Source organism: Crocodylus porosus, unplaced genomic scaffold (genome assembly GCF_001723895.1).
Source record: "Crocodylus porosus isolate Cpor-Errol unplaced genomic scaffold, CroPor_comp1, whole genome shotgun sequence".
Classification (NCBI taxonomy): domain Eukaryota; kingdom Metazoa; phylum Chordata; order Crocodylia; family Crocodylidae; genus Crocodylus; species Crocodylus porosus.
In genome coordinates this window covers 34,291,128-34,307,544 of record NW_017728913.1, presented here as the reverse complement: position 1 = coordinate 34,307,544, position 16,417 = coordinate 34,291,128, and the positions used below count along the sequence as shown (strand labels likewise).

Sequence of the window (16,417 nt, the reverse complement as noted above, 5' to 3'; positions counted from 1 at the left end):
GCTGACTTCCTGCCCTTTGGGCAGGGGGCTGGACTCGATGATCTCCCGAGGTCCCTTCCAGCCCTGATGTCTATGAAATCTATGAAATTTGTGTATAGACACGCAAGTGTCCCCTTAGGGGCTCTTGCCTTTCCTACATTTGGTACCAGGGCTGGGGTTGGGGTGGGATCCCTTATGTGCCTTGGCCTGCTGGCGTGAACCACTCAGTGGGCCAGCAGAGGCAGCAGTCCCCCCATCCCCCAGTGGGCTTAGTTTAAAGCCTGGTGGAGCAGGTCAACCATTCTAGCTGAGAAGAGCCTTCTCCCCAGCAGAGAGAGGTGGAGGCCATCCCTTCCCAACAGCTCACTGCCTCTCCAAAGAGCAGACTGTGGTCATGGAAGCCAAAGCCTTCCCAATGACACCAGCACCGTAGTCTTTGGTTGACTATGTGGATCCTCCTCTCCCTCCTCAGCTCATAGACCGAGACTGGGAGGATCGAAGAAAACACCACCTGTTTCCCCAGACCCTTTAGGCCCACACCCAAACCCCTGAGGTGCCTCATGACCTGGCTAGGAGCACTCCGTGTCATTGGTGCCCACATGGATGAGGAGCATGGGATAGCAGTCTGTGGGCTGGAGGAGTTTAGGGATCTTCTCCGCAATGTCATGGATGCGGGCCCCCAGGAAGCAGCAAACTTCCCAGGCTAAGGGGTCAGGGCGGCAGATTGCTCCCTCAGTCCCCCTCAGGATGGAGTCTCCCACAACAAACACTTCGCGTTTGGTCTTGGGGAGAGTGGGGGTGGTAGCTACAGTGTCTTCTGTGTTGCCTGTGGGAGCTGGCAACTCAGCAGGCTCTGCTGGGGCTGCAAGAGGCTCATACCTGTTGCAAGGCTCCAGCAGGGCAGGGGCCTTGGTGTGGCAGGCCTTGGGGCCCTTGACCACCTTGGTTCAAACCCATGGATGGACAGAAAGTGAGGTCCCCTGGTCCCTCCTTGTCCTGGAGGGAGACCGCGGTCTACCCTCCACCTCCCAGGGGAGAAGGGCCTGGCAGTAGGTCTTATCTCCTGCTCACAGTTCCTGATGGCATGCAGTATCTGGACTGCAGCCTGGAACTCCTCCATCTGGCGCTCCAGAGACCCCAGTAGGGACCAGACCCACAAGGGGAGGTGGCCATGCTTCCAGGCCCCAGAGCCTGAAAAAAGGATAGGCAGCCCCCGCAGCCAAGAGCCAGGGGCTCTGTCTGTGTGAAGCCTGGAACCATGGGCTCTGTCTGGGTGGCTGTCTCTGAGGTGCCAGAAGGGGGTGCTGTAGACCCCGAGGGTGCAGCGCATGCCCATCCAGGTCATGCCACTGGTGGGCTGGCTACGTCTGGGACTGTCTGCTCTGGGGGACTCATGGGCAGGGCCTCGGGCCCTCCCGCTCACCCTCCTACATGAACTCCTGCGCTAACTCTCGCGCCATGCTCAGGAGCTTTCTATTAGTAACTGTGCTGTTTATACAAAGGGTATAGATATTGCATCTTGCCACAAATAAGGCCAGATTCAGGCATACATTCAGGATCAAAGTCAAGAACAGTGCTACCAAGAATGCCCAGTCTCTAGTTCCCATTGACCATAACTTGGATACAAAGCATTCCTTGTGTCATGATAAGGCAGGTATAGGGAGATAGTTGGTTCCAAAGTATATGTGCTTTATAAACAATGCTTTGAAGTTCACCTAAGAAGTGAATTGACAGCCAATGCAAAGTACAGAGCATCAGATAACATGCTATACTTGGCCTGCTTTTCCAAAAACATTAGCAATTAAATGAAGCTAGGATTTCCAAACAGTCTTTAAGGTTGGCTCCAGGTAGGACAAATATGTTCTTATAACTGCAGTATATTCTGTTCCCAGTGGTACAGGCATTTCATTTATTTTTTTTCCACCTAATCTTAAATGTGTAGGTGTGTGCTCTGATCTTCATTACTGTTTAGCTTTTTGTGATGGAGAGAATTGCCTTCGATCGTGGAACTTGGCTTCCAAGATCAACGACAAGTCTTTGACTGTTACTGCAAACAAGCCAAAGAAAATCAGTGGAATACAGGATATTGTAACTATACAGAACTATCCCAGGCAAGTGCAGAAAAAAGACTGTTCTTTCATTTAGAGAACTCTTCCCTGTTTCAGGCAGCATTTCAGGCAAGATGTTAGATTTGGGAAACCACTGGTAAAGTCTTTCAAAGGAGATGTTTCTCCACTGCTTTTCCTTGTAAACTGTGTGCTACTTTGGGAGTGATTCTATAAATCATTTATGTTAAACAAACTGATTTAAATTGCACACTGCTTGAGGCAGAGGCCTTTTCTACATGTATTACCCTATTGAATACACTGCCAGTGTTTGTTTTAAAATGGTCAATCCAAAAGTGCTTTCCACTCTGAATTTTTACAAATAGGCATAACACAATACCTTCATTGTCAGACCCTGCTCTCACTGAGCACATGGAAATGAAGAGCAAATTTGAAAACACTAATCTCAAAAAAAACAGACCTGTAGTAATTTGCATATACTACCTATAAACTTAATTCATACAGACATGGTGCACCATACCTTTTTTTGAAAATGTTGCAAGTTTTACCACAGGCATTCCATAAAGACACTTTTAAGCAGCACTTTTGTACTTACTTATATATAGTATGAACCAGGCATGTCTACATGTGCATTAATGCACCATAATAATAGGGGAAGGGGCTGCAGGAGGGAGAAGTTGGGGGAGGGGCAGAGGGCAGGGGGGCTCCTGACCTCCCCAGATTTATTTTCCCTGCTGTAGCAGTAGGAGGGGGACAAATTCAAAGCAAACCCCCAGTAATTAGATTCTATACCTGGATAATTATAACATGTATAAGTTATCCATATATAAAGTCTAATTATTGGTGGTGGGGAGGGTCATCTTATATTCAGGGTCATTTTGTATTCAAGTAAATACACTATTTACTTTCTTCCCAAAGAGTGCAGGATCAACTCCTAACCAAAGTTCTAGAAGGACATGGAAAGATCGATGTTATGTACCAAGGGAGTAACCCATTTCAAAGGCCTTCCAAAAATGGAGCTGCTGATCAATCTCATTTTCTGATGCTCTCCTGATGAGCCTGACAAAAGAACCTGAATCTTATCTTGAATGTTATATATAGGTGTTATTAAGACTCAGCTGCACCAAACATGATTTTAACTGTGATCTGAGATGACTGCCCAGATTTTCCACATGAGTTCTCATTTGGTCCCTATTGTCAGCTTTTTCTATACAGACTGCCAGCTGTTAAGAATGATTATGATTTACAGAGAAGCCCATCATGTTAGACTGCATGTAGCAACATGTTGAGCCACAACTTTTGAAAAATTAAATTGTACTTCATAATGCACCAAAAAGAAGAAAAATTAAGATTTAGAAACTTACTAACAAAATATCTGAAGTGAGATCTGTATTCTAATTAACCAAACAGAGCCAGGATTTCATCTCTGGGAACTATCTGCTATGTGTTTTTGCTTGAAAAGACTGAAATGTTGGTAAGGTGATGGTGAATGGTGTTCTTTTGGTTTTGAAGGTACGTTGTATGCAGAAATCTGAGTCCTGGAGCCATTACAGTGTGGAACATAGTGAAATCAAAGTGCAAAGGCAATGCAGTAAGAGTGGAGAGAGGGCTGGTGGAGAACACAGACATTGTGCTGGTTAGAGATATGAAACTCTTTGTCCTGACAGACAAGGGGATGGCTCCCTTTACAGACCCTCCACTATCCATTTTTCAGGTACTAAACACAGCTTTATTCAAATTTTGTGAGCATGTGCATGCGCATTCACATGTGTTTTAAGTTACTTACTAACTCAGTGCCCAACCTTTTAGTCCCACAGGTCAGATGGGTAGTGCCAAGCCCATCCACAGGCAGGATCTGGCATGCAGGGCCAGGATGCCCAGGGTCCGATTCCACCACATGGTAGCAGCTTGACCCAGGCCTGATTCAGCTATGCAGGGCTTGAAAGTCTGGCTGCAGGGGAAGAGTGGCCAAATTTCCCAACCTGTGGGGAGTCCTGCAGGTCAGATGGTCTGGCTCTGTGGGCTGGCTTTGCCTCAGGGCCCAGGGGTTGAACACCCTCTGCGCTGAACTTGAAGCTAACAAGTAAAAGATGCTTACTGATATTATTCATTATACAAAGCAAACAACTTGGTTTCCTTTATGATTCTCCAGACCCTTCTTATTTATGACCTTCTGAAAAAGAAATACGTAAAGAAACAGACAGGCCTTTACATCATTCCTTGCCAAAATCATGAGTACAAGATTCTTGAGGGAGAACTGTTACTTGGCCTCTCTGAGAATAGGTAAGAGGTTATTTTGGTTCCTAGAAAGGTGGTACAAAAAGCTTCACATGTCTCAGTTAACCCAGATTGTACAGTCATGATATGTTCAGTTAACTAAATGCGAGTAGAAGGCTTGTTGGTATCATAATTCAGCCAACTCTCTCTTTTTGTAAGTGATAATGATTAAATATTTTCATTAGTGTTTGGCCCCAATTCATTTTCTCCTAAAAGCCATCAAATGCTTAAGAGTTGTAGAAGTAAATAAGATAGACCAATTTCTGTCCTTAATTAAATCCACAATATCTCATTGCCATCAGTGAGATAGCTTGGGTTTATCTGGCAGCAGTACTTGGCCCTCTTATTTGGCTTTTTCCACTGATTTTAAAAACTTTTTTTTTTTAAATGGGAAACGTCCTGCTCTTAGAAATTTAAGGCTAACAGTGTGTTATGGTTAACTACTCCCCCACCTTACTGGCTTGAGAGAAGCAACAAAGATTGGAGGTTTATGGTCCCTTAAGCTAAATCTCTCATTTGCACAACAAAACTGGATAAAATGGCTTCCCAGAAGAAAAAGAGCTAATGTTGAGCCTTACCAGAAAAATAAGTGTAGTGGAACAAAACCAGCAAATCAATCAAAATAGAGGTTGTGGGAACTATAAAGAGATTCAGGGTGATCTCCAGGCTGTCCTGGTAACACAAGCAGAAAACATGACATCCCTAATTTGATATTACTTTAAAACGCCACCTGTTTGTTTAAGTTACATGCTTCTAAATAAAACTAAAGACTGAACGTGAACAGGGCAGAGAGGTATAACGTCAGCTTCTGTGCACTCACCTGGCTGAGCACGGTGTCTCTAGACCAGCGGTTCTCAACCTTTTTAGATCCAAGGCATCCCTTGATAAGTTCAAGACCCCCCTGAGAAAATGTCAGCTCTTAGCTTTCACTAATCTTTTGACTACAGAGAAATAATAGAGCAATTCTTCTGTTGCAGAGAGCTCAAAAAGACCACAACAGGTCAGAAGGTTTTAATACTATGGATTCTCATTTGAAATCACTTGAGTTAATCTTGTGAATCGTGTTTGTGCATGTGACAGTGCTAACATTGCAGGGCAAACTGCAACACCCTTGAAAGGCTCTCAAGGCATCCTAGTTGAGAATCACTGTTCTAAACTTTGTGTGGATGGTTTGGAAAAGCTCTGTTGTTACTAATCCCAATGCAGTATGGTTCATGTGAGGTCAGAGTATATTCCTATCTGTTCAGAGACCATATGATCATTTGGAACTTGGAAAGTGGATTTATAAAGGAGCGGATAAGGCCAGAGTATCAAGACAAGCCTCCCTTGCAAACCATTCTGCCTGGCCAGCTTGTGTCAAAGGACACTGTGGACCTATACGAGGATATGCTGCTCAAAAGGGAAAGAGGAAAGGGAGCCACAGGTAAGCAATGCCTCATTTTCACTTAATTAAGGCTCTAGTGCCACAAATGAAATGGTGTTGTCCAGAGGAGTGGAGTCATATGTTTGAGAATGAAATGTAGGCAATTCAAATGAAATAAAGACACAATGCCACATAAGCTTCAGGTGACAATATTGTGTTTTGGCTCATACCTGTAAGGCTAAACTGCCTATCCCATGCCTTGGAAGGGAAAACTGGAGAGGAAGCAAAAAGCCTCCAGAACTTTCTGTGCAAAAGAAATGGCTTCCTCCAAGAACTACCAGCACTAATTGCCCCAAGGGAGGCATGAAGCCGCAGCTATGGCTATTTTATAGTAGACAGTCACAGATTCATGTTGCACCATGCTCCACAGTGGTCCAGCATTGGCTGTTCTCAATAACTCCCAATGCAACTCCAGTCAAAACTCCTCTTAGCATGGTGTGGGGCTTAGCCCTGCCCTCAGTGTCACTTAAGGGTACCATTTGGCTCTTACATTATTTGAATGCAATTTGTGTCATGTGGTTTAATACTGGAGCAAGTCCAGACTTCAGCTAGGTATGAAAAATACATTTTGTTACATAGCTATAGATATGATTCACAAGAATGTCTCATCAATACTATAATAGTTTGTGTATGTATGATATGCCCAAATGAAAATCTTGTTAAGCTTAGCATCAGTAAATAGGAACCACTGCTTGTTATTCATTGTGATAATGAGTTTGAAACTTGACAACCTGTTCAAAATTAATTTGTCTGGATCTTCATGCATGGACTCTCTTAATGTCCCTGATATATCTACATGTGCCTGCAGACTTCCTATGAGAAACCCAAGATAGAGAAGCCAGAGATGTTATCTAAAGGACTTTTATGAGTCTCAGGATGATGAGCCTTGAGAATTTTTCCTTGTCAGACAGTGTCTCTATTAGCTCCTCTAGGAAGCTCTAGAGTTGACATGGATTAAACTAAACAAGGTGGACTCCCCATACAGGCACTCTCTGGATCCTAATGGGGCTCTTTTCATCATTTAGGTCATTTAGATATCTTGGTTTTATTTCTGTTTACAGAATACAGTGTTGTTTTCTTGGCTAATTATTTGTCATTCTATTGGGGAATATATTTTGAAGTACCTACATATCTCCAACTTGCTCTCTCAATCAAACCATCTTTTATCATGAGAACAGAAGTGGCACCATAACATCCTCAACTTCGCTGTTTTGACTTCTGAGTAAATGCAGAATAATCTCGAATTCACCACAGCTAATGTATAGTAGTTACTTATGACCAAAGGAGTAACATCCATTTGAAATACAGCAGAGATGAAGGAGAATGGGCCAGAATAACCTTAAGGTTTTTGTCCATAGTGATTCCCTATTACTACGTTAGGCTGCTTCCCCACATGGAATTTTGTTCAGTGATGTGGCCAGCAGATAGATTCAGACTGCTGCCTGACAATCTTTCCTATAAAGATTTTTCTACAGTAGCTCTACCCCTGTTCTTCACATCAACTTTGTTTTAGTACTTCAGGCCCCCCAGGGAAGGCATGATAAAAGTAAGAAAGGAAAGAAAAGGAGGTCAGACAAAAATGTAAGAGAGGACCCTGGAAAGCTACAGCAGCTTGCAAATGAGAAATATAATGCTATTGATGAGTACCTGCTCAGTGGAGATGAAAAGGTGAGGATTGGAACAATGACATGTACATACGTAATGATAAAACTTTGCATTTTTATGTGGTACCTTTCATCTGAAACTCTCAAAGTGTTTTAATTTAAGGGTGCACTAATTAAGCCTGTTTGGTAATTACACTTCAGGCCTAAACATGCTGAAGCTTTTCTGCATTTTTGCAAGTAGCTTTCTTTACTTGAGTAGCTCTTACATCTGTAAAAGTGGTTGTAGGATTGAAATGTAGGACTGTAAAGTCCTTGAACTGGAACTGAACCTTTAATGCATCTAGTAAGTACACTGCAGACACTAGAATGCAGATAATGTATTTTGCTATCATGCTAATTAATACAAATAGTATTACTTGATGTAGCAAAAAGTTTTTCATTATTTGATATGATAAAATTGTTTAGCAACACAATAGAAAATTAATAAATATAACTATTATTCTTAAACCCCCGGATTCTATTCTGGTTACTAATATATGCATTTGGTAAGGCCCATGACAATTTCACAACCATTTGAACTTACTATCTTTGTCTCCCTTTATTTTTTCTTGGACTCCCCTTTTACCTTGTCATTGTTCCATTGGTTCTGTCATGATTAGCTCCACAGGAATAGCTTGACATAAACAAGTGTTTCAGAAAAGAGCCTAATAATGTTAATAACTAAGCAAAATATCCATTTTGCATAGGGCTGTGGGATGTCCCTTGGTTTTTAACATTTAAATAAAAAAAAAAAATCATTATTGTAAGTGGCAGCCATATTCTTCGTCAGAGCAAGGTTTTTAATTGTAAGCAGAGTATATTATAATTGTAGCTAAACGTAGAGAATTATAGTTAAAATTCTTTTTTTTTAAGTCTGTAAAGTATCCAGGATATTAATTAGTAAGCCCTGCTGTTTTGCCACTGTGCTGTTAGTGGTTTATAATGAACAGGATCACACTGGTTTACTGTTCCCAGGCCTGCCTAATGTGTCATTGTGAAAGGAGTTGGTTTGATTTCTGTCATTTCAGGATTGAGCAAATAGCGAAACCAATTAGCATCCTCTTTAGAGAAGCTGGTCACTATAATAAGTCTATATGTGGAGCTCTATGGGAAACTAGTTGCAGAAAACTACTGAGAGTCATTTAAACAATGTTATAGAGTTCATTTTTTTATTGCAACTACTACTCTTACCACCACCCACTCAAAAGGGGGAAAATGTGCTAAGAATATTTCTAAAGAAACAACATTTTTCCAAAAGTATCCATTTCATAGTCTATTTTGGTGAAAATCAAGTGAAGTTTAAAAAAGAAACAAGGATTGTAACAAGTCTGAATACAGATGGGTATTTAAACACGTGACTGAAATATCAGAGATGTTTCTTCTCCCAGGTAATAGTGTGTTCGTATTATGCACACCACCTTTCTGTGTTCAGTTTGAAAACCCTGTCCCACCTCCATACACTTGAAAGTAGGACATCCATGCTCTTCTTGCACAATGCCGCTTTGACCTATACTGGCAACTACCTGGTGCTTTCCAACTACAGTGATGAGGAGAAAATCAGCTATATCACATTGTGGAATTTACAAACTGGAAAGGTAACATGGTTTCTGACAGCTTTCAATAGTTTATTCCGTAAAAGACTGTAAAAGCAACACACAACTTTATCAAATACAAAGCAGAACTTCTGTGTTTACTTAAAACCAAGATGAGGGTTTTTTCCCCTAATCAGAATGGGGGGGGTGTCAGGGGGAGCTCCATCTTGGATTCAAATACTGGCCAGGGCCAGAATGGCTTATTTGGCAGGGAAAGGGGCATGCAGCCCCTGGAGGGGACAGTGGGGATGGGGGAAACTTGCAGCTTGCCTTCCCACTCCTTGCCCCTGTGCCTATGCCTGCCACCTACCCCCTGCTCTTCCCCACTGCCTGCCCCTTTTCTGCTTACCTTCTGCTCTGGCTCTGGTCTCTCCAGCCCCAACCTGGCCTGGCAGAGCTGATGCTACTTCTGGTTGGGCAGGGGTAAGGCTGAGACTGGGACTGGGATGCTGCTGCTGACTGCCCCAGAACTGAAGCAGAGCTGCAGAAACAGTAAGGGTGAAGGGGTAGGCAGGGAGTTGGGGGCAAGCACAGGGGAATTGGACAGACAGAGGGGCATGGGGAGACAAGGGGTGGGGAAAGCAGGTTTTGGAGGCAAGAAGCATGGGGGCAAGGGCAGGTACAGGCACAGGGGCAGGTGATGGGAGGCAGGCGAGCAAGAAGCAGGGGTCTGGCCTCTTGCCATCCACCTCTGGTTTTCCTACCACAGCAGTGAGGGGTACAAATTTAAGACAACCTTCCATTAAGCAGATTCTGTACATGAAAAATTGTAACAGTTATAAATTTTCCATTTATAGAATCTAATAACTGGGGTGCCACCTTGAATTTTGGTAAACATGGTATCTGTGAATGTTTGAATCATGGGACTCTTCAATGGTCTTCAGAGCAAGGATTAGTTTGAGATTCACCCAAAATATTGCTAAACATGAACAGATTCCACTTTGCCAGCTTCTTTATGAACAATTTGCGAACAAGAAGAGTTGAAACTTTTTGCATGAAACAAATTATTTTCTGAGAATGTTAGAACAGTTAAAATCTGATGTATAGTATTTTGATCCATTCTGAAAACCTGCTTAAAATACTTCAGTGTACACCTGGGAGAAAGATGCATTTACTAAGCCATGTAAAATGAAATATTCCTTATTGGACAACTTTTTTCATATTGTATTCTTGTAAGGACTCATTAGAAACATACAGTAAAACAAGTAGCTCTATTTAAGGAACAGCTACTAAAAATAATTTCTTCCCCCTAAATTTGTAGGTTAAGAAGAGATTAAAAAACGAGCCAAATGTGTGCTGTATGGCCATTACAGATGATGCCAGTCGGATTGTTTTTGGTGTCATGGTGGAAAACAGGTAAAAGATGTTCCTGAACATATCATGGTTTCTTTATACCTGCAGTACAGTTATAGGCCTGGTTCTCTCCTACACCATGATGTTCAGGAGAAAGGGACTGAGACAGCCCTGCTTCTATTTCCCAGTCTACCTGGACTGATGCTAGTCAAAGAATCCAGCAGAACACAAATGGGGAATAAGTAGATTTTAGGCCTGGATCTTGCATGTCTGGAATAACTGCTTTAAATTGTATTTGCAAAATTCTTCCTTTTCCACACCACTTAAACCAAATTAATAAGAACTAAAATACTTTCTATGGTAAGAAATTATGGTGAACATATGGCAGATACTAGAATATATTTTCAAGATGAAAAAGAGAATTTCTGGAAATTCTGCTCAGATTTTCAGATCATCAGAATAAGCCAGTGTCCTAAACAGGAGATTAGCAAGGGGTTTGCCACTTGTCAAGAATGAGTTGGGTGTTTTGTTGGGAATCATGTATTACATCATTAAAGGGTGAAATTTTAAGCTGAACAATATTTCAATTCTTGAGGCAGATGTTTTCATCATATCTGTGCTTTCTTTACAGTGCATCTAAAGTGAATATCTACCAACCTAAAAGCTTTACGGATATCCCCAGGTAGAGTAGATAGTAATCACTCTGCTTTAGAAAAACCTGAAAGTCTTCAGTGACAAATTCAGCATGGTGAAACTAAGGGCACAGACAGAAGTTACATTTGTCACATGATCAGCTCCCTGAAAGTGCCCTGAAAGTTGTACTGTAACACATGTGCGTGGCTGCAGAGCACTTTAGAAGTGGCTGATGGCATGATAAATTAACTCTCAAGTGAGGCATTAGATAAAGATGCTCTAAATTTGGAGTGCCATAGGGAACTTCTGTTCCCTAGGGTCAATCTGTTATGTAATCAGGGCTGGGCTGCCTCAGCCTGGCCATGCTCTGCCCCCAGTGCTGTCTGCAGGAAGGGAGAGGGGAGGGGGAGTGATTTGTGGGCTGGAGTTTGCCCAGCCTGAGCTTGGGGGTGTGGATTAGACCCTCCACACCTTGTATGCCCCCAGCCTGCCTCCTCCAGCTCAAGCCAGGTAAACCCCAGCCAGCAGCTCACTCCCCCTTCTTTTTTCCCCCCACTCCCTACCTGTAGACAGCACTGGGGCAGGGGGAGCAGCAGCACTAAGGGAGACAGGCTGCAGGCAGGTCCCATCAGCTCTAAAGTGGAGCTTGATTGATCCCTTCCCCCAACCCAACAAGTTACCATCCACTGGAGGGGAGGGGGGGGCAGTGAGGGGAACTAACTCATGGGACTTTATGTGAAGCACCATGAGTTAGAGTGCAGGCCTGCATGTCTGTCAGTGCCCTAATGTACTTTCACTGTCTAGCCACAGAGTGCATGTCTATACATGCAATTAATGGCACTGGATAAACTGCTGAGCAATGTGCATCTAGGACAACAGAAAATTGAGCTGGGAAGGAGCAGTTTAGGCAAAGGCCACTCCTACCCTACTCTGCCCCCCTGCAGCAGCCAGGGGGAGCTCCAGACGCCAGCATGGGGGTCTGCCATGGGCTCCAACTGGTGGTAGCAGTGTGGCTCAGCATCTGGGGGCAGCCCCAGGCTGGCAAGGAGCACAGGGGGTCAGGACTAGGTAGCAGGTGGCTGCATTGGGCAATGGAGGAGCTGGCTGGGCCACAGTGCTCCTTCAGCTGCCAAGCCAAGTGGCTAGGCAGCAGGCAGGAGTGTGGCCCCCTGCTGGCTGGGCTGACTAGGTGCAATTTATATCCACATCAGTGTCTACACATGTGTTGCTGCATAGTTAGTTAATAACTCTGCAGTAGGATAGTACTTGTATTTGAGTACTACCCTGCTGCAGAATTTATTCATTTTCTGCAGCCTAATGTCTCACATATACATGTGCCATGCTAACTATGCAGCAAATGTCTTGTGTAGATGCCCTGGGAAGTTGAAACTTGTACCTCTACACAGTAATTAGGACTATGGCATTAAGGGAAGTTTAGTTCTACAGAAGGAAGATAATGCCTTCGCCACCACTTATCTTAGATTCGGAAGACAGATCTAATTTCTGTCAGCTCTGAAAACCCAATGGACAAATGATTCTGCAGGGATAGCTGTATCAGACCACTGCTCAACTGCTTGCAGTGATCTCTTCCTACATATTTATGGCTGTTATGCCCCCATCCCTTCTAGCGTGTGTAGATTTTCCTTTCAAAAATATTTTTGATTTATACAGGTTGTCTATACCTTTCTATATATTTTTGAAAGGTAACCAATAATTATGAAAATGTAAAGAATGGCATTCAAAGAACTCTTAAGTCTACAGAACTCATGCTTTTTTCCCCAACCTTCTCATTCTTTTCCAGATATAGCTCACTACATAGGCCACACAGTGTACATGAACAAAATTACGGCCCCTCTACTGGAGGTATCCTTCCCTAGTAGCATAACTACTGGGGGAGAATAGGGCATCAGCCTCAGGCACTAACTTAATGGTGGCACAAAAATAGCCACTGCTGCCCAGGGCACACAAGCGCTTAGATGTGCCTCTGCCCCACTCTCTGTTGAATAAAGGTATTATTTTTGAGTCAGGTGTCCCTGTTGCTCTTAACAATTGTGGGTTCAACACAAAGAGAAAGGCAATCTCTAAGAGATAAAGGGACCTAAAGTATGAAAGATTTACCAGCCATGTCCAATGAATTGTACCTGGAAGTTAGTTAAATAGAAACTCCTCTAATATCTACATAACACAAAATCATCCAATTAGACAGCTACATTTTATACAGCTTGAACTTTAAGTGGTTTTCTACAGCCCCACTGGAAGTGACAAGGGCATAGATTAAATTCATGAGGGTGACATCTGGCTCCCAGAGGAATCATAGTTATACCACATTTAATTGTTTGAATATCAAATCTCCAGTTCACAAGAAACTACGTATTTCAAAACTTCCCCAAAATTGTGTTTTGGAAACACTAGCACATGGCTACAAACCCAGTTCTCCTTTTAAATGAGCAAATAGCATTTACATAGCAAAAGCTAACTGCATAAGTGACAAGTAGAGTTATTTACTTAAATTTTAGATCCTCTACCCTGTTCCCCAATTTGTCTTGTCCTTCTGAGCATGCTGTATTGTGATCCTGTCCTGCAGGCATTCACAACTACAGACACAGAACGCAATGAGGGAGCAAACCCCTTTTAATGATTCTTCAGGCTGGGCTATAATGGAGGAAAAGGCAGTGAACAGCTACACGTGCCATTTATTTGTTGAGTAGGCAGTGAAATATATCACCAGGAGAAACAGCAGCACAACAGTCTTACTAGATCTGTTCCTTACTGAGTGTTACTCAAGTACTTGGCTTAACTCTGGTTTCTCTTCAAATCAGGTTGACTAGATGAGCAGATTTGTGATGTGCTACTTCACAGTTCACCTTACCGCTAAAATCATCTTTTATACGGTTGCAAAATATTGTGAAAACAACAACAGAGTTTCAACAGTAGTGGATCTAGGATTTTGAAAAAGGGAGGGGGGTCCAGATGGTAGGCAGTGGAAAGCACGCTGGATGTGCACTACACAGTCTTATTGGTATTAATACCATGCCAAGGAATCATAGTGGTGCAGTCACACACCCCGACTACACAATCTCTGGATCCGCCCATGTTTCAGTTGCTTTCTGTAAACTGCTTGAGACATTGACAATAAATCTTGTGTTCAATGCATAGACCCTCATTCCCTGGAAGAAGGTTATAACTGTGTCAGAGTCCAAGGGCTTGGGCCTGTGGGCCCTTCCTCACTTGTGGTTCCATTGAAGACTCGAGCATTGCTAAAAATACAGACATCTTCCAGTAAGATATGCCACATTAACACATTGTGGGACTTGCAATATGGCTAAAATGAGTAATAGTTCCCAACTTAAAAGATTCAGATGTAGTTGTGCCTGTCTTTGTCTGCATTTATTTAGGCACTAAGACTTGAGAGACAAAGACAACCTCACCTACCTATTTGTAGAGTGCCTAGGGGTCCAATTAAACAAACAATCAGGGATCCTGGTTTTTCCTGATATAAATAAATAAATAAATAAATAAATAAATAAATAAATAAAATCGCAAATTCTCTGATAAGAAATCCAAAATCCATTATTAAAATTAAAGGCCTCCCACAGCCTCCCTGGCTCTGCTGGTGCCCCTCACTCCCCCCACAACAGCCTCCCAGATGCAGGCAGACACAGACCCACACATGCAGGCACACACCCCAGCAGGTAAGTATGTGTGGGGGGGAAGGGTGGGGGAGATCAAGAAGGGAGGGATGTCCTGTGTCTACTCCAAGAAACAGGGCCAGGGGGGTGAGGACAGCGGTGCCCCTCTGCAGCTGCATACGAACAGGCTGCACATGGTGGCCACCACTGCCACACCCTAAGCTGCCATCCCACAGCCAGCTGCACAGCTCAACGGGCAAGCTTCATGGTCATGGCTCTGCAGGCAAGAGGCGCAGCAGCAGCGGCATGGGGTGGTGGCAGCTGCATACCACCTGGCTGGCCAGCTGTGGGGGAAGAGGCTCTTACAGTGGCTGTGTAAGAGTGGCTGTGTGTACAGCCTGCACACGGTGGCCACCAACACTTTGCTGCTGCTGTGCCCCTTGCTTGCAGAGCCGTGCCTGCAAAGCTGTGCAGCTGACCATGGAAAGGCAGTGCAGGGCACAGCAGCAACTTCTGTGTGCAAACCCCCCCCAGCCAGCTGGCCAGCTCATGTGCAGTCCACAGAGGGGCACCACTACCCTCACCCTCCTGGCCCTGGTCCCAGAGCAGGCACAGAGAGCAAGCCGAGGCGAGGGCAAGGAGGCACTGCAGTGTGCTGTGTGGGACCAGAGGCACCTGGTACACCCCTCCTCTTCCCCCCCCATAAGAAGGAAAATATGGGCATGTGCTAGGGGAGAAACCACTGCCGTGTTCCAGGATGTGCTCAGTCTCTGCCCGCCTTTCCTGCCGGATCGGACTGAGGCAGAGGGAGGTGTTGGAGGAAGCCCCACATGGAGTGTTTACCCAGCCCACAGGCAGGCACCCATGTCTTCCCCCAACACCTATTCCCCTCAGCCCCTAGCCAGCTTCCCCTCCCCCAGCACTGCCCTGCATCCCATTTACCTTAGGCTCCAGGAGCAAAGAATGAGCTTGAGCCCAGCCTTGGCTGACAGACTCAGGCCCTGCCCTTCCCCAACTTCCTCCCTCTCCAGGCAGGGCTGGGGGTTTCCCACCCCTTTTGCAATCAGCTCTTGCAGGCTTGAACTCAGTCAGCCTGCAGAGCTCTTTGCAAAAAGGGGAAATCCACAGGTTTCTCTGCTAAAAGGGAAAACCTGTGTTTTTTTCAGATAAAAAATGGGAAATCTGTGGTTTTCTCCATTTTTCTGTGGGAAATGGAAAACCCGGATCTCTGCTTATAATAGCTTTTCCACTAATCTTAAGAATTGGCTATATGGAGGGGATATCAATGGGGAAGTGGTGATCATAGTCTGCAGGCCCTAATCAGGCCCCATGCCATCCTCACAAGCTGGGATGGGCCCCATGTTGCCTTCACCCAAGCAGAGCCCCCATTAGAATGACCACCTTTTCCAAATTGGAAGACAGGACGCATGCCCCTCCCCCCCCCTTGCTGACAGTATGACTGCCCTTCCTCTGGGAGCCCTGCGCCAGCCGTGCACCACCTGGCAGCAAAACTCCACACCACTGGGGTCAGGGTTGGGAAACCCCAAGACTGCAGCAGGCAACCCACATCCACCCCACACACAATTCTGAGATGCATGCAGGAGTGGGGAGCCACTCCCCTCCACGTGCCCTGCGCCCCCTCATGAGCCACCTGTAGCAGTCCCACTCTGCCCTGGCCCCCCATCCACTGCCCTGGCATGGCAACATCCCCAGCCCCTGCCCCAATCCCTCCCTCACCATGGGGACCTTGATCTGCCTCCCCATGCCTCCTCCACACTCCTCTCCCTCCCCGCAATAAACTTACCTGCAGGGAAGTGCTTTCCAGGCCACCCAGCTCTTTCCCAGTCATGTGCATAAATAAAGTTATTTAAGCACATGACTG

General features: G+C 44.6%; 2 protein-coding genes across 2 annotated transcripts in view; both read left to right on the top strand.

Moving 5' to 3' along the window:
• LOC109309784 (NACHT domain- and WD repeat-containing protein 1-like) overlaps nt 1-2,336 on the top strand; it is a 17,804-nt gene extending 15,468 nt beyond the window's left edge. Inside the window, exon 8 of the mRNA XM_019534664.1 lies at nt 1,922-2,336. Coding sequence (XP_019390209.1) covers nt 1,922-2,124 — 203 coding nt within the window. The 3' untranslated portion in view covers nt 2,125-2,336. The remainder of the gene's footprint in view (nt 1-1,921) is intronic.
• A 1,189-nt stretch (nt 2,337-3,525) lies between these two features.
• Nucleotides 3,526-16,417, top strand: part of LOC109309783 — a 21,173-nt gene continuing 8,281 nt past the window's right edge. The window contains exons 1-6 of the mRNA XM_019534663.1: nt 3,526-3,759; nt 4,198-4,328; nt 5,570-5,745; nt 7,259-7,413; nt 8,777-8,983; nt 10,242-10,336. Of these exons, the coding sequence (XP_019390208.1) occupies nt 3,691-3,759; nt 4,198-4,328; nt 5,570-5,745; nt 7,259-7,413; nt 8,777-8,983; nt 10,242-10,336 (833 nt within the window). The 5' untranslated portion in view covers nt 3,526-3,690. The remainder of the gene's footprint in view (nt 3,760-4,197; nt 4,329-5,569; nt 5,746-7,258; nt 7,414-8,776; nt 8,984-10,241; nt 10,337-16,417) is intronic.